This window comes from Desmodus rotundus, chromosome 8 (assembly GCF_022682495.2).
Source record: "Desmodus rotundus isolate HL8 chromosome 8, HLdesRot8A.1, whole genome shotgun sequence".
NCBI lineage: Eukaryota > Metazoa > Chordata > Mammalia > Chiroptera > Phyllostomidae > Desmodus > Desmodus rotundus.
Window position 1 is genome coordinate 37,803,147 of NC_071394.1, and position 27,282 is coordinate 37,830,428.

General features: G+C 35.3%; 1 protein-coding gene across 1 annotated transcript; it reads left to right on the plus strand.

Annotated features, from left to right (window-relative positions):
• Positions 1–158: 158 nt before the first annotated feature.
• VCPIP1 (valosin containing protein interacting protein 1) lies at positions 159–27,282 on the plus strand. The gene is made up of 3 exons (XM_024572170.4): positions 159–3,137; positions 10,761–10,847; positions 21,952–27,282. The coding sequence occupies exons 1-3, from the start codon at positions 425–427 to the stop codon at positions 22,821–22,823; spliced, it is 3,672 nt and encodes a 1,223-aa protein (XP_024427938.1). The 5' UTR covers positions 159–424; the 3' UTR covers positions 22,824–27,282.

The following is a 27,282-nucleotide window of genomic DNA, read 5'->3' on the forward strand; positions in this document are numbered from 1 at the left end:
ACGCTGAGCCTCCTGCCCTCACGGTACTTGTAGTTCTTATAGGACCTAAAATCCTAGCATTCGATGGCCAAGAAAGAGGCTCGAAGACTCTAATTCCCAGAGGGTAGAGCGGAAGCTGCGCCTGCGCACTCTCAGCGAGGGCGTGTATGTCTGTGTGTGTCTTGAGCGAGAGAGCGAGAGTGAGTGAGTGTGAGTGCGGGGTAGGGTGGTGGCCGTTACGTTCGGGTCAACGGCTACGGCGGTGGAGAAGTAAGAAGAGAAACAACGTCTGGTGCTTCCGCCTTCGCTTAAGAGGAGGAGGAGCTGGTAGGGAAAGGAAAGTGGGCCTGGGCCTGGACTAGACCGAGTTGGGCCGGTGGAGGTCTGGGCTATGAGCCATTGAGGGTCGCTTGGGACGCGGAGCGAGACACAAGACCCGAGAGCTATGTCTCAGCCGCCGCCGCCGCCTCCGCTGCCGCCGCCACCTCCTCCGCCTGAGGCTCCGCAGACTCCGTCGGCCCTGACGGCGGCGGCGGCGGCTGCACCGGGGGTGCTCTCCAAGCGGAGAGACCGGAGAATCCTCTCCGGGAGCTGCCCAGATCCGAAGTGCCAGGCGCGTCTGTTCTTCCCGGCCTCCGGTTCCGTCAGCATCGAGTGTACCGAGTGCGGACAGCGGCACGAGCAACAACAGCTGCTGGGGGTGGAGGAGGTGACCGACCCGGACGTAGTGCTACACAACCTGCTGCGGAACGCGCTGTTGGGGGTTACAGGAGCACCCAAGAAGACCACGGAACTGGTAAAGGTGATGGGCCTTTCCAACTACCACTGCAAATTGTTGTCGCCCATATTAGCTCGCTATGGAATGGACAAACAGACGGGCCGGGCTAAGCTGCTCCGGGACATGAACCAGGGCGAAGTGTTCGATTGCGCTTTACTGGGTGACCGCGCCTTCCTCATCGAACCAGAGCATGTTAACACCGTGGGCTATGGCAAGGACCGCTCTGGAAGCCTCCTATATTTGCATGACACTCTTGAGGACATCAAGCGGGCCAATAAAAGTCAGGAATGCCTCATTCCAGTGCATGTGGATGGGGATGGACATTGCCTGGTCCATGCTGTGTCCCGGGCTCTAGTAGGCCGGGAGCTCTTCTGGCATGCCCTGAGAGAGAATCTGAAACAGCACTTTCAGCAGCACCTGGCCAGATACCAAGCCTTGTTCCATGACTTCATTGATGCTGCTGAGTGGGAAGACATTATCAATGAGTGTGACCCTATGTTTGTACCGCCGGAGGGTGTTCCCTTGGGTCTGAGGAACATCCACATATTTGGCCTTGCCAATGTGTTACATCGCCCTATTATTCTGTTAGATTCTCTCAGTGGCATGAGAAGCTCTGGTGATTATTCAGCAACCTTTCTGCCTGGGCTCATCCCTGCAGAGAAATGCACTGGGAAAGATGGTCATTTGAACAAACCAATCTGCATTGCCTGGAGTAGCTCTGGTAGAAACCATTATATCCCCTTGGTAGGTATAAAGGGGGCTGCTTTGCCCAAACTGCCTATGAATTTGCTTCCTAAAGCATGGGGTGTGCCTCAGGACCTTATTAAAAAGTACATCAAACTTGAGGAGGATGGTGGTTGTGTTATTGGAGGAGACAGAAGTCTGCAGGATAAATACTTGCTTAGGCTTGTTGCTGCTATGGAAGAAGTCTTTATGGACAAACACGGTATCCACCCCAGTTTGGTTGCTGATGTCCATCAGTATTTCTACAGGAGGACTGGGGTGATAGGAGTTCAGCCTGAAGAAGTCACAGCAGCTGCTAAAAAAGCAGTAATGGATAATCGTCTTCACAAATGTTTACTCTGTGGTGCCCTTTCTGAACTTCACGTTCCTCCAGAGTGGTTGGCTCCAGGAGGGAAACTGTATAACCTGGCAAAAAGTACTCATGGACAGCTGAGGTCTGACAAAAATTATAGCTTTCCCTTGAACAATTTAGTTTGCTCATATGATTCAGTGAAAGATGTTCTGGTACCAGACTATGGATTGAGTAACCTAACAGCTTGTAATTGGTGCCATGGCACATCTGTGCGAAGGGTCAGAGGAGATGGGTCTATTGTGTATTTGGATGGGGACAGAACTAATTCTAGGTCTACTGGTGGCAAATGTGGTTGTGGATTCAAACATTTTTGGGATGGTAAGGAGTATGACAATCTACCAGAAGCTTTTCCTATTACTTTGGAATGGGGTGGCAGAGTGGTCCGAGAAACAGTTTATTGGTTCCAGTATGAAAGTGATTCATCTTTGAATAGTAATGTTTACGATGTTGCAATGAAACTTGTTACCAAGCACTTTCCTGGTGAATTTGGGAGTGAAATCCTGGTTCAGAAAGTTGTCCACACTATATTGCATCAGACTGCCAAAAAGAATCCTGATGATTATACTCCTGTAAACATAGATGGTGCTCATGCCCAAAGAGTTGGAGATGTACAAGGACAAGAGTCAGAGTCTCAGCTCCCAACTAAAATTATTCTTACTGGACAGAAAACAAAAACTTTGCACAAGGAGGAGTTAAACATGAGTAAAACTGAAAGAATTATTCAACAGAATATTACGGAACAAGCTTCTGTAATGCAGAAACGGAAAACAGAGAAGTTAAAACAAGAACAAAAAGGCCAGCCCAGGACTGTTTCTCCCAGTGCCATTCGTGATGGTCCATCCTCTGCACCTGCTACCCCAACCAAGTCTCTCTATTCACCAACAACTTCTAAAGAGAAGAAGATCCGCATAACAACTAATGATGGACGACAGTCCATGGTTACACTTAAGTCTTCAACAACATTTTTTGAACTTCAGGAAAGTATCGCCAGAGAATTCAACATTCCTCCATATTTACAGTGTATTCGATATGGCTTTCCGCCTAAAGAATTAATGCCACCCCAGGCAGGAATGGAAAAGGAGCCAGTGCCTTTACAGCATGGTGACAGAATTACAATAGAGATTCTGAAAAGTAAAGCAGAAGGTGGTCAGTCTGCTGTAGCACACTCAGCCCATGCTGTGAAACAAGAAGAGATTGCTGCTACTGGTAAACTGTCATCTAAGGAACTTCAGGAGCAAGCTGACAAAGAAATGTACTCCTTGTGTCTTTTAGCAACATTAATGGGTAAGATCAATTTAACTCAGATGATCTTTCTTAACCTAATTGTGAATATAATATACTTTTCTGTTTTTGTGAAAAAACTGGTTATCATAAAAGCTGTTTTAGGTGAAAATTATTTTCTTTAGCTTTTTGACAGTGGCTAGATGTTAGTGTGATTCTCTGTTGAGTAAATATTAAGAAAAGATAAGTGAGAAAGTGAAAGTAGTCCCTTAACTCTCACAAGATTATTTATATATAACTTACTCTTTTTAAAAAATTTTTTATTGAATTTATTGAGGTGACATTGGTTAGTAAAATTATATAGGTTTCAGGTAAACAATTCTATAATACATCATCTCTTATGTGATACTGTGCGTTCACCCAAATAATGTATTCTTTTAAATAGGTTTGTAATGTATCTATTTAAAGCCTTTTTCATTCCCCCCCCTCCCTTGGCTCTGTTGAGCCCACCCACCTTTCTTTCCTTTTTTCATTTATTTTTAAATTTCATTTTCCTGCATGTCATGTGATTTCAGGACTTCCTGTTTGATGAATTGCAGTTTCTGGTGTTTTTACTCCTACAGTGCTCCCATCGAATGGTCTTTCTTCTCCCATTTCCTGTTCTCTCTTTCCCAGTTCATCATATTTTTCTTATTTGTACATTAGGATTTGTGTTCAAGTAATTTCCTTACTCAGTAACTCTTTGCCATCAATTGTAATGAACTGTTGTAACTCATGAAAAACATGAAAAACAGGTAGATATTAATGGTGTTGGTTAAGAAGCATTTCTTTTTAGAAATTCAGCATAAATTAAAGGAAAATACATTATCAACAGAGTATGTAACTTAAAACTTAATATGATTTGAGATATCCATTGGTGCACTTTTTACTTTTTATTTGGTTAATCTATGTTAAGTCACTGTTAATATGTTTTACATAATAACATATTAAGGCTTAAAGTAAAAGTAAAATTTAGATACATTACGTATTAGAAGGGCTTTACTTTTGCTGAGATAAGAGCTTTCAACTAGAAAAGTGATCTGAGTTTTGATTCAGTTTTCCAAGAGTACTAAATATCAGTGAACTGAACCTTTACCTTCCAAAATGAAGATTATTTATTGTTGGCTTGTTAAATTAGGGGGCCTACTAGTTAATAGGAATTCTAAAAGCCCTGTACAAATTTGTAACAATATGGCTGATTTTATTTTGGCAGAGATAGTCATTGAACGGGGGAGTATATGAAGAAATGTAGTAGGTAGTTTATGTATTTTCTATCTCAGAGTTTTTAGTTTCTTAGAGACTGCATGGAGTAGAGGAAATACTGTGTGATCTTTGGAGTCAGAGTTTGTTTGCATCTCCACTTCACTACTTATTAACTTAGTGATTTCAAGTAAACTGCTTAACTTCCCAGTGCCGCCTCTACAAAATACCCCTTGTAGTAGGGTAACAGTATATTCTTTCTAGAACTCTGAAAATTAATTGACATTAAAACGGATAAAATTAGATATATGCAGAAGGCAATTAAAAAAACATGCAGTCTTCTGGGTCAAAAATAGGAAAGAGAAGGTCTTGCTAATTAGAAGATGAACTCTTGAGGACGTGGCTCAGATGAGAACTAACCTTAGATGAGAACTAACCTTGGATGCTGAGCACCTATTATAGTTCCCAGCCCATCACAGGCACTTTGAAATGTTTTTTATTGAATTAAACAGATGACATTAACATATCTAAACAAAGGCTGTGCCAGCAGAAATGAAATGGATGGTCAGCACTGAATGTTGAAAAAGTTGAAAAGCAGAATTTGGTACTGTTTATATACTGCTGTACAAAGGGAAAAAAAGGTACATCATCTACGGTTCATGAAAATTCTGCCACCCAGGAAAGTAATCTCTTAAGGGGCAAGAATGCCCCTTAAGGGCCACCATGGCCTGGTTGAAAGATCTGTATCCCTTTACTGATTCCATATTCATCAAGCATTGATTCCAGTCACTCATTTAGTTTCCTGATATAAATGTTGATGTGCAGTCGAGAGTGCAAGTAAGGATTATGTGGCATGGGTGAGATTATGATCAGTGGTCTAAAAGTCCAGTCAGCATGATAATATATTTAATGACAAAATTAGTACACTATAATTCTGGTTTATAATTAATCACTTTTCAACTTTTATTTGAGGTTTCTGTATGTGAATATTCAATTAATAGACTGTGGATTGCAGTGAGTTCACCAAGATAATGTCTTCCTGTTGTGATCCCTTCCGTCTTCACTTACAACATTCATGTTGCTGTCCTTACAAACCACAGATTTGTCGTCTCCTTCCACTCCAGACACAAAATTTGAGCATAAAAAGAGTGTTTTGCCTGTTTTATAGTGGTAGCACTTGAGAGACTTTCTGCTTTAAAGTACTAAAACAGTGCCTGGCCTGTATTAGACCCTCCATAAATATTAGTTTTCTACCTCTAACTCTCTTATAACTGTACTTAAAGATACTTTTAATAAAAAGTGCTGTTTGTAAGAATGTCAACTTGAGAATAGTTACATACATACACCTTATGTAAAGAGTGATGGAAAACTATTGATGTTTAGATTGGAGTGGGCTGAAAAATGGAAAATGGAAAATGATAGGGCTTATTTAAAAAATTGAAAGTTTCAAAGTGCAGAAATTATTTTGTGAATTATCAAGTATGACCTAAGCTACTGATGTTACTTCAAAAAATAGCTCATTAAGCTTTATGCTGTTCAAATAGCTGGCTCCTTCTCATTTAGGTTTAGGCTTAAATACCAGCTTTTTAAGAGAGACCTTCTCCTTCTGGTCACCTTATCTAATAAGAGTTTGAGAAACCTTTGCTAACTATTTAAAAGTACCCTCCATCATTGTATACTCCTCATTTCTGTCATAGGACCTCTTACAGTTTTTCATTATCTTATTTGTTGATTTACTTACTCATATACCTCACCCACTGTATTATGAACTCCACAAAAGCAATGACAGTAGCCTGTTCTATTCACCTATGAAACCCTATCACTTAGTACAGGGCCTGACACGTACTAGGTGGAAAGAAAATGCTTGCTGAATGAATTAATGCAGATTATTTCAGCAAAATGAATGTCTGCTATGAGTTAGAGACTACTAGAGGTACAAAGATGGAGAGACACTTGTTGCCTTCCATTTATTTACCTGCAGGATTCCAACTGAGGGCTTCCTATACTTGTATAGCTTTCATTTTCTTTATATAGCTTTTATGTCTTCATTAAACAGGCTGGATGCTTGATAGGGATATGTGGTTTTCCTTTTCCTATTTTTAAGTAGAATATTTATTAAATAGAATTTATATTATTTATTTATATCAACAAACCTGAAGTAAGCACAGGAGTCTTTGCTCAGTATAAACAATTCATGGAATTAGTCACTTTGAATCTTATGCTAGTTTTAAAATGAAATTATGTTTTCCCTGTAAATATTTCATATTTTAATCCACTTTATCCAGTCCACTTGGAGGTTATTGAACAATTTTTGCAGACTATAATATTTATTATTTATATAGCATTGGACTGACTCTAACTCTGGTATTACAAAATGTTATTAAGTTTTCTTGTAGACCAGTTTTTTGTGCATTTTCTTTAGTGGTAGATATGAGAGATGGTACATCACTACAAATACTAGGCTAATTTATTTTTTCTTAATATTGTATTCTACTAAGTTTCTAGTTAATTTTCTTTTTCAAGAGATAAGGACAGGTTTGTGAAAAACAGAACTTGTCATTTGGAATTGCTTTAATGGAATTAGGCTACTTGTGGTATTTATTCCATTTACTACAAAGTTTAGTGATCTTTTAGGAATTGAGCAACTTGTTCCATTTTTGTGTACTTTCTATTTTCCCAAAAAAAGAAAACTATGAATTTTTAAAGTACATTTTTAAAATCCTCACCTGAGATATGTTTTACTGATTTTAGAGAGGAAAGGGGGAAGAGAGAGAGAAACATTGATGTGAGAGAGAAAACATCTATTGGTTGCCTCCCATATGTGCACCATTTCAGGGATCGAATCACAACCTTTTTGGTGCATTGGATGGCGCTCCAACTAGCTGAGCCACTTGGCCATGGCTAATATACATTTTTAAAGTGCACAATGTTTTGTAATTTCATAGTGCCTCTTGATGTTATAACTGCCTTAAGATTTTCCAGATTTACAGTTGGGGTTCATACACTTACATTTTAGACGACACTGAGTCTGAATATCATTATTGCATCTTGACTTATTTTCTTCAAATATTGGGTGGAGGACAGTTTCATATCCAGATAGTAGTTAATGCATATTGTTATTCTCTACATGCCATCTGATTGCCCTTTTAAATGATTTATAGACAGCATATTTCTAATGGAGCAGTCATAAAGTTGATTAAAAAGTAATGCGTATTGATGCATCTTAAGGTTAAATGTATATGTTATAAATGGTGATTTTATACTATCATACTTTTGAGGATTAAAAGTATGAGAGGAACTTCTGTTCCTTTTGTACTCAGCTACTTTGATAACTTTTATTTTCTTTCATATTTTTTCAATTACAAGATATTTTTTCTTTTTTCTTGAGGTTTTTTTTTTTAGATTTTGTTTGTTTATTTTTAGAGAGAGGGGAAGGGAGGGAGAAAGATAGGGAGAGAAACATCAATGTGTGGTTACTTCTCTCACACCCCTTACTGGGGGCCTGCCCCAAAACCCAGGCATGTGCCCTGACTGGGACTCAAACAATGACCCTTTCTTTAGTTTATAGGCTGGCACTCAATCCACTGAGCCACACCAGCCAGGGCTTGAGGTTTTTAATTGTATTTTTTTTCTTTTCCATTACCATTTAGTCCTCTTATACCCCGGCCCCTTTCCTCCCTACCCAATGCAATCACCACACTTGTCCATGAAGATATTATATTTTTAAATTTAAAGAATTTGCCCTGGCTGGGTGGCCCAGTGGTTGGAGCGTTGTCTCATACACCAAAGGGTTGTGGGCTCCATTCCCCATCAGGGCACATGCTTAGGTTGTGGGTTTGATTCCAGTCAGCACCCATGGGAGGCAACCGATTAATGTTTCTCTCTCTGTCTCTCTCCCTATTTCTCTCCTTCTCCCTCTTACTCCCCCATCCTCTCCCTCTGAAATCAATAAACATATCTTCAGGTAAGGATTAAAAAAAATTCCAATGATTCAAGTGTGTATAAATATAATAGTTTTCTTTAACATTTACACTCCCCAGAGAATCAGATTCTCTCTGTGTGTGTTTGCACATTTACACACAAGTTTGTGTATATGTATGTTTATGATAAATACATCTTTTAATTCTGATGATGACACTAAGTGCTCTGTGGGCTGTATACACTTAGAGGACTGAGTAAAAGGAAACAGGCATGCCTTTCTTAGAAATGGTTTTGACTATTGATAAGGTAGATACATTTTTAGATGGAAGAAGGATCTGTAGGAAGTATGGAGAGATGACATTCTATATTCAGCAAATGAATACCTTTAGGGTTCTTTCTGATAGAAATAATACAGTGTTCCTGGGTTAAGTTTACATTTTGGGTCACTTATTTTATGGTCATAATACTTGAGTTCAGAGCTAATTTTAGGTATTTTGGGGTGGGCCTTTAAAAATATATTTCATATAGATACTATATTTTTTAATTTGCTCACTTCATAAGACTAGAAACTTCAAATTACCTTTTTAAATATATAAAGTTAGAAAATAGGAATGATGACCTTTTAAACTCACTTTTCACCCCATGATTGTATTATTAGTAAGTTAGAAAAGTATATTTTAAAAAATGTTTTTATTTTAATATACTTTTTAAAATTAAAAAATTGCTTCTTGTTAAAAAGGAAAACCGTCAGATAAACCAAAAGAAAAACCATTCATAATATCACTGCCATGTGTAACTACTGTTCAGGTAGGAGAACTGAAGGCTATTAGGAGGAAGGATTTAAGGAAGACTGTGTAAACAAGTTATGTGTGTTGGTGGTATAGACTTTTTTCTACATTTAAACACACACACAGTATGTTGAACTTAAGTATTTTACTGTTGTACTATGAAGATACAGTTGAATTATAAAGTAAAATTAATTGGAGACTAAAAATATATGAATAATATAATATTTGCTACATGCTTTACCAACTATTTCTATTCTATAAGAGTTTGCTTTCTAATGAAAATGTAGCAAAACAATTCTGCCCTTCTTTAAGATCTACTGTCTTAGCAGCTTTCAAACATGCAGTATTATTAACTATAGGCATCATGCTGTAGGTTACATTCCACGACTTAGTTACTTATAACTGGAAGGTTGTGCCTAAAATTCTTTACCTTTGTTTTTGCTCTGATTTTGTTTCACTAGATTTATGAAGAGGACCAATGGTACCATTAGTTATATTTTATCCATAACGTTGAAGAACAGTTATCATTGTACTGCTTCAGTTAAGGTTTTTCAGGACTTCTTTCAGACCTTCATTTATACAATTCGTTTATACAATTCATTCATATATATTCATTCACCAAATGCTAAGAGTGCTACTGTCCAGCACTGTACTGTGCCAGGCCGCTGACCTTTTCCTGACTCTGAAAAGCTTCTAGTGTGGAAGGAAAACAGAGGAACAGATAAGTAAACTAACTTAACCTGCAGTATGGTAGTCGTATGCATTGGAACAGCAAGGAAGGTTCCCACCTAAGCACCACTGAAAAATCCTAGAGGAACTGACACTAAAAGTCCTATTTATTTGCTTAAAATTTATTGAGGTAACATTGGTTACTAATACGTAGGTTTCAGATATACAACATATATCTGATATTTGTAGACTGTATTGTGTGTTCACCACTAAAAGTCTAGTTTCCTTTCATTATCGTATATTTGACCCCCTTTATCTAATTCTCCTACTCCCTACCTGCCTTTCATTCTGGTAGCCACCATTCTGTTTTATGTGTCTATGAGTTTTGTTTTATTTGTTTCATTTTTGTTTTATATTCCCCATATGAGTGACATTGTATGGTTTTTGTCCCTTTCCATTTGACCTATTTTACTTAGCATAATCCTCTCAAGATCCATCCATGTTGTTGCAAATGGCAATAATTCCATTGTGTCTGTGTACTTACACGTATATTTATATATCTGAATACATAAGAAATGTCATTTTTATTACTAGTATTTAGGTGGCCAATTCTGAGGAGTTCCCTAATCTGGGAACTGTTCAGATTTTGACCAAAAAAAAATTAAGTGCACCCTTGCCAGTGTGGCTCAGTTGGTTGGAGCATTGTCCCAAAATTGAAAGGTGATGGATTCATTTTCCAGTCAAGGCGCATGCCTTGGGTTACAGGTTTGTTCTCTGATCCTTGGTCCAGGGTCCAGGCAGGTACAGGAGGCAGCAGATTGATGCTTCTGTCTCACATCAATCTTTCTCTCTCCCCAAGCAAAGTGCTTTCTAAAAACAATGAAAAAATGTCCTTGGATAAAAAATAATAAGTACTACTAGTGCTATAGCCTCGTCACTCCACATCACCTCCCTATATGTTATACCAGCCTTGCCTTGTGATTTCTGTTAGAGGCTAATTTATATTAAAACAAACCTGGGTTGAATATTTTTGTTTGTTGCTAATACCGTATTTGTTTTTATCTTACAGGAGAAGATGTATGGTCTTATGCAAAGGGGCTTCCTCACATGTTCCAACAGGGTGGCGTATTCTACAATATTATGAAGAAAACCATGGGTATAGTTAATTTATGATTTTATTTTTAGATAATATCTTCACTCAAGCTGTTGTAAGATTAAGAAAGTTCAGAGAGTATTCTTCTAAAACTACTTCCAAATGTTAATTTTAGGTATATATTCTTCTTCAGTAGTCTGCCTAATTAAAAGGGATTATTATCCTGATATACTTGTGTTTTCTGTTATAATATTACTAAAAATCTCCTATCACTTTCTTGCTCCTATTTGCTCATTTAAATTATGTATATGAATCTTAACAACTAAAGACAAATTGTGAAATTAAAATTAGATTTGGTTGTAATGCTAGTGACTGTCCCAGAACCAGGTAATACAGGTGGTGGTTGTTGTGTTTTGGCTATAATTATTATATATACCCCAGTGCTTTCTGGATTTTAGGAAACAGTTCATTTGACATTTAACTGCTTTTCACCTTTTGTGTGCATTGTTTATAAAGGCATATGTGGGTGTGTAATTGTATCTTTATAGTTTTAAGGTTAAGAAAAAGGATGCCACTGTGTGTGTTTGGAAAGCACATGTTTTTTCAAAAATTTAATGTGAATACTTTCAGCTTCAGACTTTTATCATTCTGGCTTATCTCACTTCTTCACTTACTGACCTCAGTAGACATTACATGCATAATCTCTATTTTATGGCTTTTATCTCTTCCTCACTTTTTTCTTCATTCTTAACCACCGCTCCCCCCAATTTGGCTATTGTAGAAATTTTCAATCATACATAAAGGTAACAAGAATAAAAGTATAATGAACCCATATTTACCCACAGCCCAGCTTCAACAATTATTAGTACATTTCTACCCCCATATTAATTGGACTATTATACAATAAATCCCACAGATAATAATATCATTTGTAAGAACTTCAATATGAATCCTGTTTTTTTAAAAACTATAACCAAATATACATTGTTTAAATTTCCTTGATTTTTGATTATCTCAAAATTTTTTTTTCTCTCTCTTTTTTTTTTTTTAATTAGGGACCAAAGAATGGCTTGCTTTCTCTCTCCCTCCCTTTCTTTCTGAGACAGGATTATTGAAGCGTAATTGGCATGTAGTAAAATTCACCCTTTTTAGGTGTATAGGTACATAGATTTTGACAAACATGAACAGTCATGCAACCACCACCACAATCAAGATAGAGAATATTTTTATCATTCCAAAAAGTTGCCTTATGTCCCTTTTTAATTAATCCCTTGTTTTCACTCCCAGACCCTGGCAACTACTGATGTGATTTTTGTCTCCATTATGTTTGCCTTTTTCATATCACCATATAAATGGAATTATATAATGTAACCTTGTATTTCTGGCTCCTTTAATTTAGCACAGGGGTTGGCAAATTACTGCATATGGACCATATCAGGCCTACTGCTTAAAATATAAAGTTTTATTAAAACACAGCCATGTGTACATGGCTGTTTCACACTACTGTGGCAGAATTGAGTAGTTGTGACAGAGGCTTTATGTTCTGTAAAACCTAAAATACTGTGTTGCCCCTTTACAGAAAAAAATTGCCAATTTCTTTTTAGCCTAATGCTTTTGCAACTCATCTGTTTGGTTGCATGTGTTAGTAGTTCATTCCTTTTTATTGCTGTATTCCATTGTATGTATTTATAACATTTTTAAAAATTCATAACCAATTGAAGGACATATTTTTTTTCTTGGTTTCAGTTTTTGGCTACTATAAACACAGCCACTAAAAACATTTGTGTACAGCTCTTTGTGTGGGCATATGTTTTCACTTCTCTTTGGTAAATACCTGAGAGTGGGATTGCCGAGTCATATGGTAAATATATGCTTAACTTGGAAAGAAATTTCCAAACCATTTTTCAAAGTGGCTGGACCATTTTATATTCCTAGCACCACATTAGGGTTCCAGGTGCTCTGTATTCTTGTCAGTACTTGGTAGTATCAGTTTTTATTTTTAAAACCATTGTAAAAAGTTTATAGTACTATTTCATAGTGGTTTTAATTTGCATTTCCTTAAAAACTAATGATGTTGAGAATCTTTTCATGTGCTTATTTGCTGTTTCCCCCACCCCCATTTTAAAATTGGCTTGGATGTTTTAAATTGAGTTTTGAGAGTCCTTTATATATTCTGGGCACACATCATTTGTTAGATAAGTGTTTTGCAAATATTCTCTCCCATTTTGTAACTTCTGTGTTCATTCTCTTAATAGTATCTTTTGAAGAGCAGAGCTTTCTAATTTGATAACCAGTGTAACATTTTTTTTCTTTTATGATTTATACTTTTTGTGTCCTATCCAAAAAATCTTTGCCTAATCCAAGGTTACAAAAGTTTTCTGTGTCTTCTAGGAATTTTATAGTTTTAGATAACTTAGGTTTATGATGCATTTCAAGTTGATTTTTTTATATGTTGCAAAGTGTGAGTCGAAGTTTTTTTATGTATGGATGTCCAGTCATTCCAGCAGCATTTGTTGAAAAAGGTACACTTTATCTGTTGAATTACTTTGATAACCTTTATCAAAAAATGATCATGAATTGTATACTTGAGAAGGGCGAGTTATGTGCAAAATGTATGTCAGTAAAATTACTTGTTAAAAATCATTTGACCATATACCGTAAGTCTTATTTGACCATAAGTCTTCTTAAAAATTATTCTTAAAAATTATTTTGAATATTCTAGGTGCTTTTTTATCCATATAAAAATTATAGAATGAATTGTCACTTTTTACAAAGAACTTCTGTGATTTTTATTGTGATTGTGTTGAATGTGAGATCAAATTGAGGAAAATTGATACTTTGACAACATCAAATCTTCTGGTTCATGAAAATGTTCTATTTCTACATTTATTTAGGTCGTCTTTAATTTCTCTTACCAATGTTTGTAATTTTGTAATACAGTTATTGCACATCTTTTGTTCAGTTATACCTAAATGTTTCATGTTTTGGGATGCTGTTGTATAACACACTTTTTAAAAAGTCCAATTTCCTATTGTTCATTGCTAGTGCACAGAAATAAGGTTGATTTTTGTGCATTGACCTTGTATCCTGTGGCCTTGCCCTACTCACATATTAGTTTTTGTAGCGTTTTACCAGATTCTTTGGGATTGTCTATGTAGGTCATTATATCATTTGCAAATAAAAGACAGTTTTCTGTTTAATTTCATCCTTTTCAATCCGTATACCTTTTATTTTTTTCTCTTGCCTTATGGCACTGGCTGTAAGTTCAGGGTTAAATAGGAGTGGTGATAGTGGACATCTTTGCCTTGTTGCCGATCTTAGGGGGGAAAGCATTCAGTCGTAGGTTTTTCAGAAATGTCCTTTATCAGGTTGAGGTTGCATTCCCTTCTATTCCTTGTTTGCTGAAAGTTTATATTGTAAATGTTGAATTTTATGAGGTGCTCTTTTCCTGCATCAATGGAAATGATCTTAGGGTTTTTCTCTTTAATTTGTTGATAGGGTTGAATTGCATTGATTGACTTTTTTTTTTTTTGGTTACCTTTTTAAAATTATTATTTTTTATTTTTCAATTGCAGCTGACATTCAATATTGTATTAGTTTGAGGTGCACAGCATACTGGCTAGACATTTATATAACTTATGAAGTGATCCTCCTGATAAGTCTAGTACCCCCTTGATGCCATATATAGTTATTGCATTATTATTGACTGTATTTCTTATGCTGTACTTGACATCCCTGTGACTATTCATTGATTGATTGTTTTAAAATATGAACCAACTTTGCATGGTGGATTCAAAGTGCTTATATTTTGTTGGGTGTTTTTGCATGTGTCTGTATTCATGAGGGATAACAGTATATAGCTTTTGTGTAATGACTCTATAGTCAGGAAGGATAGTGTTGGCCTCATAAAATAGAGTTGGGAAGTATTCATTCTTCTATTTTCTGTTATATTTTGTAACAGTTTTTATATTATTTCTTTCTTAAGTGTTTGGCAGAATTTACCAGTGAAACCATTTGTTCTTGGGATTTTCTTTGTCGGACAATTTTTAACTATGAGTTTAATTTCTTAATAGAGTTATCCCTAATAAGATTATCCCTTTCTTCTTGAGCAAGCTTTGTTAGGGTTGTCTTTGAAGAAATCTATCCATTTTATCCAAGCTAATTAATTTCATTGGCATAATGTTGTTTATAATATTCCCTTACTGTCTGTTAGGACTATAGCTCTTTTATTTCTAATACTGTGCCTCTCTTGTTTTGTGCCTCTCATGTTTTGCTGACCAAGTTTAGTTAATGGTTTATCAGTTTTATTGATGTTTTCAAAGGAGCAGCTTTTGGTTTCATAGGTTTTTTCTATTATTTTTCTGATTTCAGTTTCATTGATTTTTGCTCTTTATTTTTTCCTCCTTTATTCTTGCTTAGTGTTTAATTTGCATTCTTCTTTCTAGTTTCTTTGAGATGAAACTTCGATTATTGGTTATAGTTTTTTTTTAATGTAAGCATTTCAAGCTATAAATTTCTCCATCACCCCCTTTTTTGCATCCCTTTTATTTTAACTTTACATCTTTCACTTCACTCTGCCCTCTGAAATATATTAACACCATTTAATGGTTTTTTAAAATTAGTATTTAATTAGAATTGATTTTAACAAATGGTAGTGGGACAAATGTGTGTCCACACACAAAAGACTGAAATTTGACTTCTACCTCACACACTATAAAAGTAAACCAAACTGTATCGAAAACCTGAGAATAAGAGCTAAAACTAGAAAAATCTTAGAAGGAAATAGGCATAAAACTTTTTGATTTTGGATTAGGCAAAATCTTAGATGTGACACCAAAAGTACAAGCATCAAAAGAAAAAAGTATATAAGTTAAAAGCAAACTTTTGTAGTGCAAAGGACACCATCAAGAAAGTGAAAAGACAACTCACAGAATGGGAGAACATTTTTGCAAATTACATATCTGGTGATAGTTTTGTATCTAAAATGTAAAAACTCAAAAAAACCCAATTAAAAATAGACAAAAGATCTAAATAGACATTTCTCCAAAGAAAATACATAAATAGCCAATAAGCACATGAACTGATGCTCAACATCATTAGCCATCAGGGAAATGTAAATCAAAACCACAGTAAGATAGTACTTCACACTCACTAGGGTGACTATAATAAAAAAGACGGCTAATAAGAACTGTGAGCAAGGATGTAGAGAAGTTGGAACCCTTGTATACACTGCTGGGAATGTAAAATGGTGCAGCTGCTTGGGAAAACAATTTGGCGATCCCTCAAAGGATTGTTTTTATTGTTCTTCTATTACAGTTGTCTCAATTTTGCCCTTTGCCCTCTGCCCTCTGCCACCCAGCCCACACCCTGCTCCCGCAGTCAATCCCCAACCATTGTTCATGTCCATGGGTTATTCATATATGTTCTTTGACTAGTCCCTTCTTCTTCTTTCTACCATTATACCCTTTTCCCCTCCCCTCTGGCTACTGTCAGTCTGTTCCATATATCTATGCTTCTGATTTTGTTATGCTCATTAGTTTATTTTGTTCATTGGATTCCTCTTATGAGTGAGATCATACGGTATTTTTGTAGGAGCTCCTTCATTCTGCTGCATAGTATTCCATTGTGTAAATGTATTTCAGTTTTTTGGTCTACTCATTTACTGATGGGCACTTAGGCTGTTTCCAGCACTTGGCAATCATAAGTAGCGCTGCTATGAACACAGGAGTGCATAAATTCTTTTGAATTGGTGTTTCAGGATCCTTAGTCTATAGTTCCAGCAGTGGAATCACCAGGTCAAATTTTTTTGAAACTACGCAGCAGAAAGAAAGAAGGAGCTCCAACCCTTTGCAACAGCATGGATGGATCTGGAGAATATTATTTATGCTAAGTGAAATAAACCACTTGGTGAAATACACATACCATATGATCTCACTCATAAGAGGAATCTAATAAATGAAATAAACTAATGAGCAAAATAGAACCAGAGACATTGAAATTAAGAACAAACTGACAGTAACCAAAGGGGAGGTGGGAGGGAATAATGGGAAAAGGGGGAAGGGACAGGAACATGTGTAAAGGACACATGGACCAAGCCAAAGGGGGGTAGTAGGGTCAAGAGTGGGAAGTGGGGATGGATGGGGTGGAGGGAAAAGGGAGACAATTGTACTTGAACAATAAAAAAAAAATGTGAAAAAATTATTTGAAATTATACTGAAGAGCTTTTTGATAGCATTTGTATGTCTAGATATTTTACAGAAATAAGATTTTCATAGACAGTGATTTCACCTTAACAGAAAAAAGAGAAATAAAGTGGAGGAGACTAAAAAGAAAAAAACAAGGCAGTTTCGTTTTTAGTTTTTTTGAGGAAACTCCATATTGTTTTCCACAGTGGTGGCACCAGTCTGCATTCCCACCAACAGTGCACTAGGGTTCCCTTTTCTCCACACCCTTCTCAGCACTTGTTGTTTGTTGATTTATTGATGAAAGCCATTCTGACAGGTGTGAGGTGATATCTCATTGTGGTTTTAATTTGCATTTCTCTGATGGCTAGTGATGTTGACCATTTTTCATGTGTATGTGGGCCATCTGTATGTCCGTGGAGAAGTGTCTATTCAGGTCCTTTGCCCATTTTTTAATTGGGTTTGTCTTCCTGGCGTTGAGTTGTATGAATTCTTTATATATTTTGGAGATTAAAGCTTTGTTCAATGTATCATTGGCAAATATGTTCTCCCATACAGTCAGTTCCCTTTTCATTTTGCTGATGTTTTCTTTAGCCGTGCAGAAGCTTTTTAATTTGATGTAGTCCCATTTGTTTATTTTTTCCTTTACTTCCCTCACCCTAGGAGATATATCAATGAAGATATTGCTGTGCGGGATATCTGAAATTTTACTCACTATGTTTTCCACTAGGACTTTTTGGTATCACGACTTATATTTAAGTCCTTTATCCATTTTGAGTTTATTCTGGTGTATGGCGTAAGTTGGCTGTCTAGTTTCATTTTCTTGCATGTACCAGTCCAGTTCTCCCAACATTATTTATTGAAGAGACTATTTTTACCCCATTGTATACTCATGCCCTCTTTGTCGAATATTAATTGACCATAGAGACATGGATTTATTTCTGGACTCTCTGTTCTTTTCCATTGATCTATTTCTGTTCTTATGCCAGTATCAGATTGTATAGATTACAGTGGCCTTGTGGTATAGTTTAATATCAGGTATTGTTATCCCTCCATCTTTGTTCTTAGGATTGCTGAGGCTCTTTGGAGTCTTTTTTTTTTTTTGGTTCCATATAAATTTTTGGAATATTCTAGATCTGTGAAGTATGCCATTGGTATTTTAATAGTAATTGAATTGAATCTATAGATTGCTTTCAGTAGAATGCACGTTTTAATGATGTTAATTCTTCCAATCCATGAACACAGTATATGCTTCCATGTATTTGTATCTTCCTCAATTTCTTTCTTCCAGTGTTCTGTAGTTTTCTGAGTACTGGTCATTTTGCATCCTTCATTAAATTTAATCTTAGGTACTTTATTTTTCTCGTTGGTATAGTAAATGGCATTTTTTTTCTAGTTTTTCTTTCTGATAGGTCTGTTGGTATGCAAAAATGCCACCAATTTCTGAATATTGACTTTGTATCCTGCTACTTTGCCAAATTCATTTATTAGGTCAAGTGGATTTTTGGTGGAGACTGTAAGGGTTTTCTATTTACACTATCACGTCGTCTGCAGATAATGACAGTTTTACTTCCTCCTTTCCAGTTTGGATGCCTTTTCTTTGTTTCTTTTTTTGTTTTTTTGTTTTTCGTTTTTTGGCTGATTGCTATGGCTAGAACTTCTAGTACTATGTTGAACAAGAGTGGTGAAAGTGGACACCCTTATCTTGTTCCTTTTAGTTTTTGCCCATTGATATTGGCAGTAAGTTTCTCATAGATGGCCTTTGTGATGAGGCATGTTCTCTCTATTTCTGCTTTGCTGAGTGTTTTATCATGAATGGGTGATGGATTTTATCAAATGCTTTTTCTGCATCTGTTGATCATGTGGTTTTGGTTCTTCATTTTGTTTATGTGGTGTATTATGTTTGTTGATTTGTGAATATTGTACCATCCTTGCATCCCTGGGATGAATCCCACTTGATCATGGTGTATGATCTGCTTACTCAAAAGATTTAACATAGACTAACTATACAACCCAGCAGTTCCACTATTGGGTATATAGCCAAGAGAAATGAAAACATGTATATGCAAAACTTGTACACAGATGTTCATAATAGCATTATTCATAATAGTCAAAAGTGCAGACAACCCAAATTGCTGTATCCTGGTGATTGGATAAATAAGGTGCTATATATCCATACTATGGAATATTATTTGGCAATAAAAAGGAATGAAGTATTGGTACATACTACATCATATATGAACCTTGAAAGTATTATGCTACGTGAAATAAGCCAGTCACAAAAGACCATATATGTTCCATTTATATGAAATGTCACAGAATAGGCACACCTAGAGAGACAGTAAATCAGTGGTTGCCTACAGCTGGAACGGGGTGGGGGAAGAAATGGGAGTGACTGCTAGTGGGTTCAGGATTGCTTTTTGGGTCCTGAAAATTTTCTAGGAGTGATTGTGGTGATACGTGTACAACTCTGACTATACTAAAAACCATTCAATTGTACACTTAAGATAGGTGAATTGTATGTGAATTATATCTCAATAGATCCAAAGTATATTTTTTAAATGTTATCTGTGGTATCTATCCTTATTAGGAGGTAATTTAGAGTTCTGGAGTAAGAACATCTGAGATCAAATTTTGGTTCTACCACTTACTCCCAGTGTGACTTCTAAGTTCTAGTTTCTTTATTTGTAAAGTGTTTATGGTAATCTCAGGGTTGTAGTTAGGATAAAATGAGATTGTGCACATGTAGCAGTTAGCAAAGGCCCTGGTACTAAAAAAACACTTGGCTAATTTTTGTTATTAGTATTTAAATTCTAGCTGTTATTTGTGGCATTATTTAAAATTCTGTTGACTATAATACATCTATTTGAAATGGGTCATCAGAAAATGATTTTATCTTTCAAAATACAATTTCTTCTAATATTTGTGGTAAAGTTTTCTCTCTTTTTAGGACAGATTCATGTAGCAAATCATTATTATTATCTTGTGGTCAAAGGATCAAGCCCTCCTCACTTCGCAAACATGAACCCATACCCTCCAAAAATTGGAAAAGAACATACTTCTCTTTCTTTGTTAAAATCCACCCTAATAGATATGTGGTATATCTACATTTGAACAGAAATATTGCCCAGTATAACTAAATGAGTTTAGTTGTATTTGGAAAGATACTCTAAAATTAATTTGATTACAATGTAGTAAGTTTTCTTGCAAGTCTTTATACAGAGATAAATGCAGAAGATGAATGGCAGATTTAGTTTTAACCCTTGCACAGAGACATCCTTTAATTTATAGCGTTCAGTTTTGCTTGTGTTTGAACTTTATAAAAATGGAATATTGCTATATGCTTTGTGACTTGTTTTATGCAGTACTTTTTCAGATTCATTCATATTGATGGGTTCAACTATAGTTCATTTTCAGTGCTGCATATTATTCTATCATATCATTTTAATATAATTCATCCATTGGTCTGATGCACTTTTGGGTAGTTTGTCTCTGCCAAAAATGTGCCAAGAGGAAATTCTTGTTGTATTTTTATTCATTGATAATTCACTTACCAAAGAAATTTTCTTAATAACCTACAAAACTGAGGATGACCTAAATGCCCACAAAACAATCTCGAGTTCACTCATCCTCCCCTTCTCTGAATTTGTGTAGCACTTAACTAACAATTTCTTTTTAACTAGCTTGCTTTTGCCTTTATTTTTTGCCATAAACATACCCATATACACCATATATTAAAAGTTCTCTACTTCATCTTTCTTTTAACATGGAAAAATCTGTGCTTTTATAAGATTTGAAAACCTTTATTTTTGCATACTTGGAGTATATAGAGTGACAAATTTGAAATGTTAAGGATATTGGATAGTTTAAAACACAGACAGTTTTTGTATTCTCAGGTGGCAAAGTGTGTAAAATTTTGAAATACCATGTAGTGAGACCATACTGCTCAACTAGAAAAATAAAGAAAAGCCTGCTTTGAAGTTCTCTCCTCTGCTGCTGCATTAGTTGATTATCAGAAGGAAATTGCAGTGGGATATTTTGAGGAGCATTAATAGCTCAAGCTTATTGTGGTCGTTCTGATCTACCAGAAAGGAATGAGAGGAGTAACATGAAATATAACTATTTTTAAAAAATTGAATTGAAAAACATTTTTAAATTTATTGTGATCAAATGTCAGTTCTTACAGTTATACTGAAGTCACAGTGCATTAATCTTAGCTTTCTTACAAGTGCTCCATAAATACTACTTCAACTATGGAATGTCTTATTTTGAAAGTTCATCTTTTTTATGTATTTGTGAAAAATATATACTTACGTCATTGAGAAAATGGCTTTCATTCAGGTATTGTGTAATTCAGTAGAATTACTTACTCTTAATTTAGCACACACTGTGCAACCTTTTTTTGTAACACTTTGCCCTTACAGGTATTTTTGTGAAGTTTATCATTTGAATTTTAGTAAATGAAAGTATATTTTCTTACTAGTTTACTGTAAACCATTGCTTTACTAACACTATTGCAGGTATTGTAACTCAACTGTTTGTTTCAAGCCCCTTTCCTAACTTTGTGGTAGGTTAATGATATATACATATAATCATTTAGTTATATTTGCCTTATGTCTCTCTATACAGATACATAGTTATATGTATATATATTTTTCTGAGCCATTTGAGGATTACAGGTATTGTGGCATTTTGCTTTTAATTATTCAACAAGTATCTTTCAAAAACAAGGATATGTTCTTATATAAGCCCAATGCAAAAATGATATATTCTTTTAGATATCCCCTGTGGTACTACTATAAGGTCTGTGGTGATGTTTCTTTTTTGTGATAATATTAAATTTTATTAATAAATTATTTTCTGATTTTTGTTTTGAAAACTGTTATCTGTAAATTACTGAAAACTTACTATTGTACCTAAAATTATCCTTACTGCACTTTTAAAGTAACATTTTAATATGCTAAATATCTTTTCTCCTTCTTTAGGTATGGCTGATGGCAAGCATTGTACTTTTCCACATCTGCCTGGCAAAACCTTTGTTTATAATGCTTCTGAAGATAGATTGGAGTTGTGTGTGGATGCTGCAGGACATTTCCCCATCGGTCCTGATGTTGAAGACTTAGTTAAAGAGGCTGTAAGTCAGGTTCGAGCAGAGGCTACTACAAGAAGTAGGGAATCAAGTCCCTCACATGGGCTATTGAAACTAGGTAGTGGTGGTGTAGTGAAAAAGAAATCTGAGCAACTTCATAATGTAACTGCCTTTCAGGGAAAAGGGCATTCTCTGGGAACTGCATCCAGTAACCCACAACTTGATCCAAGAGGTAGGGAAGCTCCAGTTGTAAGGAAGCATAACACAGGGACAGACTTTAGTAATAGTTCCATTAAGACAGAGCCTTCTGTATTCACAGCTGCTCCTAGTAACAATGAGCTTATTCGAATAGCTCCTGGAGTAGCAACAATGAGAGACAGCAGGCAGCTTGATCCTGATTTGATTGAGGCCCAGCGAAAAAAATTGCAGGAAATGGTTTCTTCCATTCAGGCTTCAATGGACAAACACTTGAGGGATCAAAGTACAGAGCAGTCACCATCTGATCTTCCTCAAAGGAAAGGAGAAGCTATGAGTTCATCTGTGAAGTCTGGGGGTCTTCAGACTGGCTTACCTGAATCTTTTTCTTTAACTGGTGGCACTGAAAATTTGAATACAGAAACAACTGATAGCTGTGTGGCTGAGGCACTGGGAGCAGCATTTGCCACAAGGTCAAAAGCACAAAAGGGAAATTCCGAAGAGGAACCTGAAGAGATGGATAGTCAAGATGCTGAGATGACAAACACAACTGAGCCAATGGATCACTCTTGATTTTATTAGAGGCTAATAAAGCAGAATGTTTATTGTGAATATGTAATATTTGTTGGCTGGGCCACATAATTTGATTAGTCATTAAATATCTTGTACGTATATAATACAAAGATTATATCTTGTTATTCAGTGCATGATACAAGTGTGTGATTGGCAATAGCTTTTAATATACTGCTGCCCAGGCTGGCTCTGAATTCCTATAAATTAGTTATTAGATCTGCTGAGATGAGTTTCTTCCATATATGTGATTCATTGGAAGTTCTTTGTAATTTTAATTCCATAAAAGTCTTAATGTATCAAACATAAAAATTCTCTTGCAAAATATGTTTGATTTCTGAAAAGGTCAGGACTGGGAGGGAATGAGATTTTGCTACTGTTGGTGTCATCAAGATAACCATACCACTTATTTACTAGAGTGTCAAAGATTTATGTAAATTTGAAGGTTATCTGAACTAAATTGTATCTTAAAATTCATAAAAGGATTTATTAAACACTGGGATCCTGACATTTCTGTGAGTGTAAACATTCATAGAGATAGGCATTCTTCATGAAAATATCTTGAGAATAGAGTGTAATGATAAAACATTTTGCTGCTTTGAGCAAAGGATGGGGAAAATATCTGTTCCAGAATGAAAGTCAGTGTGATTCAGTAATGTTGCTGTCTGAGCCAACACAGCCAGTTGTGTGCTCTGTTGTTGATAGTATGTTACCATTATTTTTTGAATCCTGGCCTGGTCAAGTACCACCAAGTTTTTTTTTTATCTTGCAGAAAAGTTAATTGCAGAGTGTGGTAGAAAATACAAAAATAATGGTAGCAGTAGTTAATCTCTAATTTTCAGAGTTTGTCAGGTTCACAATTTATAAATAAGAATTTATCTTTATGAATGAGTTACATTGTTCTACGATTTTGATCAGTGGTATTTAAGCGTGTATATGCTATGTGTCTTTGACCCCCTTTGAACCAGTTTTCCTTTTTTTCTTCCGAGTCCCTAAGATTTTCTTTATTTGTTGGCTTCACTTGGATTTGGATGCAAATTTTACTGCATCATACCCTGATCAACTGAGCATTTGCTTAAATAGTGTATTCATCAAATCTTTAGTGCCAGTTTCCTCAAGAAGCAGCTTTCAAGCTTATTCCTTAAAGACAGAGAATGTTTATCCTGAGATTGGTATTGCACTATTTTATCCTATTTTGCAAATTTGTATTCTGGAATGTACATTTCAATCCATCTTTTTCCTGTGTTCATGGAAATTAAGTTGAACTTGAATGGATGAAAGACAAAATATCTGTTAATACAATCTCTTATCTAGAGCATTCAAAGCCTGGCTGTCTCTGTTTGCACATGTAACAGATGCAGAACTGTGTTCTCATTCTGAGAAAATGTACATCAGAAAGTATATTATCAGGTGTTTAAAAATCTTAACCTTTTGATTCATAAGGTACATAGACAGTGCTTTAATTTGTGTTTCCAAATAAGAGAGGTTTTGGTTTCCTTTCTATGAAAGTGTCTAACTGAGTCCACTTACTAAATGAACTAGTCCATTTTTGAATAAGGAAAGAATGGAGAATCTAGACATTTGCCGGTGATAATCTGAGCAAGATAATATATTTGGGTTTTATCACATTCTCACATTTTAAAACCCCATTTTACATTTTATCTCCATTCTTCTAAATTTCAAGAATCTTTAAATAGCAGGAAAATGTACAACTTTTATACTGTGCACTAGTTTTGCATAAAGAACTGCAGCTACCAAATATTTCCCTTTTAGTTAGTATAGGTGACTTCTGTGATTTAAACTAAAAATTACAAATATCACTAACCACTATAGTTATTTTTTGGCTTTTCAGCCACTGAAACATGTCCCCCCCCACCCCCTTTTGAGTTTAAATACAAGAAAACTTTAACAAGTAAGTGCACTGCTTCCAGGTTCATGATATAATCACCTTTTCTTTTACGAATATCTTCTTCACCTGTGGCTTGGTATGTTTAGTTAGTAATTGACAAATATACTCTCATAGCATAAATTAAGACCATCAAACATTTTATGTCCCTATTAAATACTTTCATTTAGTCAAATTAAAATGTACCGGTGAACATTTAGAAGGGCTTAATCTCTGACAACACTATTAATTTCTCTCGCCACAGCAAATGCTATTTAGAAGCCAGTTAGGTATAAATATTTTAATAGTTTGGGTTCTCCTGTGATAAAGAATAAAAGGCTTAATTCTGAGAACGATTAGATTTCTTGAAATTATTTTGAAGCTGCTGAAATTTGGTTGGGGTAATTAATGGTTTTTGATATGTGTGCCAGGTATCATCTTTACAAAGAAGTTCTAGAACAGAATTTAAGTTCTTAAATATTATTGTTTGTCCTTCCGTATGGTTGTCATAATCAAATGTAGGACTAGAGAATGATTATTCTTTAGTACTACTATTTGTGATCACCACAACTTTGAGTTCAAGCTAGAGATCATAAATCAGTTAAACTATCTTTTATCCCTACATGTAACATATAAACTATAATTCAGTCCTATAACTAAATTCTGTTTGCAGTGCTTCACTGAAAGTCAAAGTAAAATTGTAATTTTTTTCCTTCAGTAATCCATTTTATAGTTAATCACGCCAAGTTTGAATTGATGACCCAAAGGCCAGGTGGAAAAGAAGATAGTGTATGTCTAGAATACTGGTAATGAGAAACTGGTTAAAATTGAAGAAAAACAAGATAACTGCCAAATATAAGCTAGAATGTAATGAACTCCAAGGGAATGGTTACTCAGGAACTAGTTAAAGGGCAAGCATAAGGTCCATTTCCCCTTCCTCCACTGTTTCAGGTATTTTTTTTTTTGAAAATGTTAGGATAATGACCTGAGAAACTTAGCAAATTTCTTTATATTTTCTGGTAGTTTTTAGTTTGGTTTTACAATCAAGCCTACTGCTTGGAATCTGAAATGTATCTGTGATTCCGAGCCACAGGTCCTCATTGCCATTATTTTTGAGTATCTTAACTTCATTGGAAATGAGTAGACTTTTGTGTATGGTCTCTTATCTCAGGGAAGATCACTTGGTAGCAACTCATACTATTCATGACAGGTTTTTGAGAATTGTACTGACATCACATTAGCTACTAAATGCAAAGTTTATAAAAGTATTTAATGTAGTTACCTAGTAATACTGGCTGCTAGTGGACATTTCTCTAAAAATTTAGACCTCACTAATAACTAATCTTTTAGATATGAAATAAACTTGCAACTTCTGATTTGTCAATATAATGACAATATCATAAAGTTTATTTCAGAATATCAATATAGTTTAGTCTTCATTTTTCAACACGAGTATTAATTGGCCCATACTTAAAATATGGCAGAGCAGATTTTGAGTTTGATGGTTCTCAAAACAAGGTGTCCATATTAATATCTTCATAAAAGCCTTTGCAAAATGAGGTTAAACTCCATCTTAATGACCTTTTATAATAGGAGTAGTGAAGTAAATGATTAAGTTGGGTAGACATGTCCTACATTTTACGGTTTCATATAACTTAACAAAATTGTACAATGTCAAGGCCCTTCACAATTAACATAAAAAGTTAACTTCTCAGTCCTGCCCAGTGTGGTTCAGTTGGTTGGATTATCATCTCAACCAATATGTTTCGGGTTTGATTCCCTGATCCGGGCATATATGGCAGGCAACCTATCCATAATTCTCTCCCACATTGATGTTTCTCTCTCTCCCTCTCTCCTCTCTAAAAGCAATGAAAAAATGTTCTTTGTTGAGGATTAAAAAGAAGTTAATTTTTCAGACCAGAACTATTCACTTGAAAACACCATAGTAGAATGTTTACTTAAATAACAAAGGGGAGCTATATCACCAATGTAAGGTTTATAGGTAATTGTAAGTTCTGTCATTCTTAATAATTCTTTACAATGCTAAGTATTTCACACTTAATAATACTTAAATCATGGGAATTTTAACGTTTGTTCCAAAATAGCAGAAATTGTAAAAATTGTGAATTATTGGAGAAAATGCCATTACTTGTATATCTGACATTTAATTTTTTAAATTATGGAGTATACATGCTTTTGTAGTATAATAATACAATGTTTATTCTCTTGTAAAAGAAAGGAAAACTAGTAAAAAAGTTTTAGTTGATGTTATCTGCTTGTGAGTATCAATTACTTAGTATTTAAAATTTTAAGGCATTGCATACTTTTCTTTAGAATGTGCAAGTCCCTTCCTGAGCCTTTATGCCTGTGGTGGAGCAATAAAAGACTGAAGAGGTTATCAATATTTTCAGGTTTACTTGACTTTAAGAATTAGTGCCAAGAGCTGAAGAGTCTACTTTTTGGAGGGAAATGCTATTGAGAGTATGTAAAAATAGTAGTAATAGTGTAAATATTTGGAAGACATAGCAAGTGCTTTAACTGCTCAATAAAACAGTATAGATGTTACATCACCCTTAA

Excerpts from the sequence above, each read along its gene's own strand:
- VCPIP1 (XM_024572170.4), top strand. The coding sequence starts at position 425 with ATGTCTCAGCCGCCGCCGCCGCCTCCGCTGCCGCCGCCACCTCCTCCG. Across the intron at positions 3,138-10,760 it reads TCTTTTAGCAACATTAATGG|GAGAAGATGTATGGTCTTAT; the intron begins GTAAGATCAATT and ends TTTATCTTACAG. Across the intron at positions 10,848-21,951 it reads TATTATGAAGAAAACCATGG|GTATGGCTGATGGCAAGCAT; the intron begins GTATAGTTAATT and ends CTCCTTCTTTAG.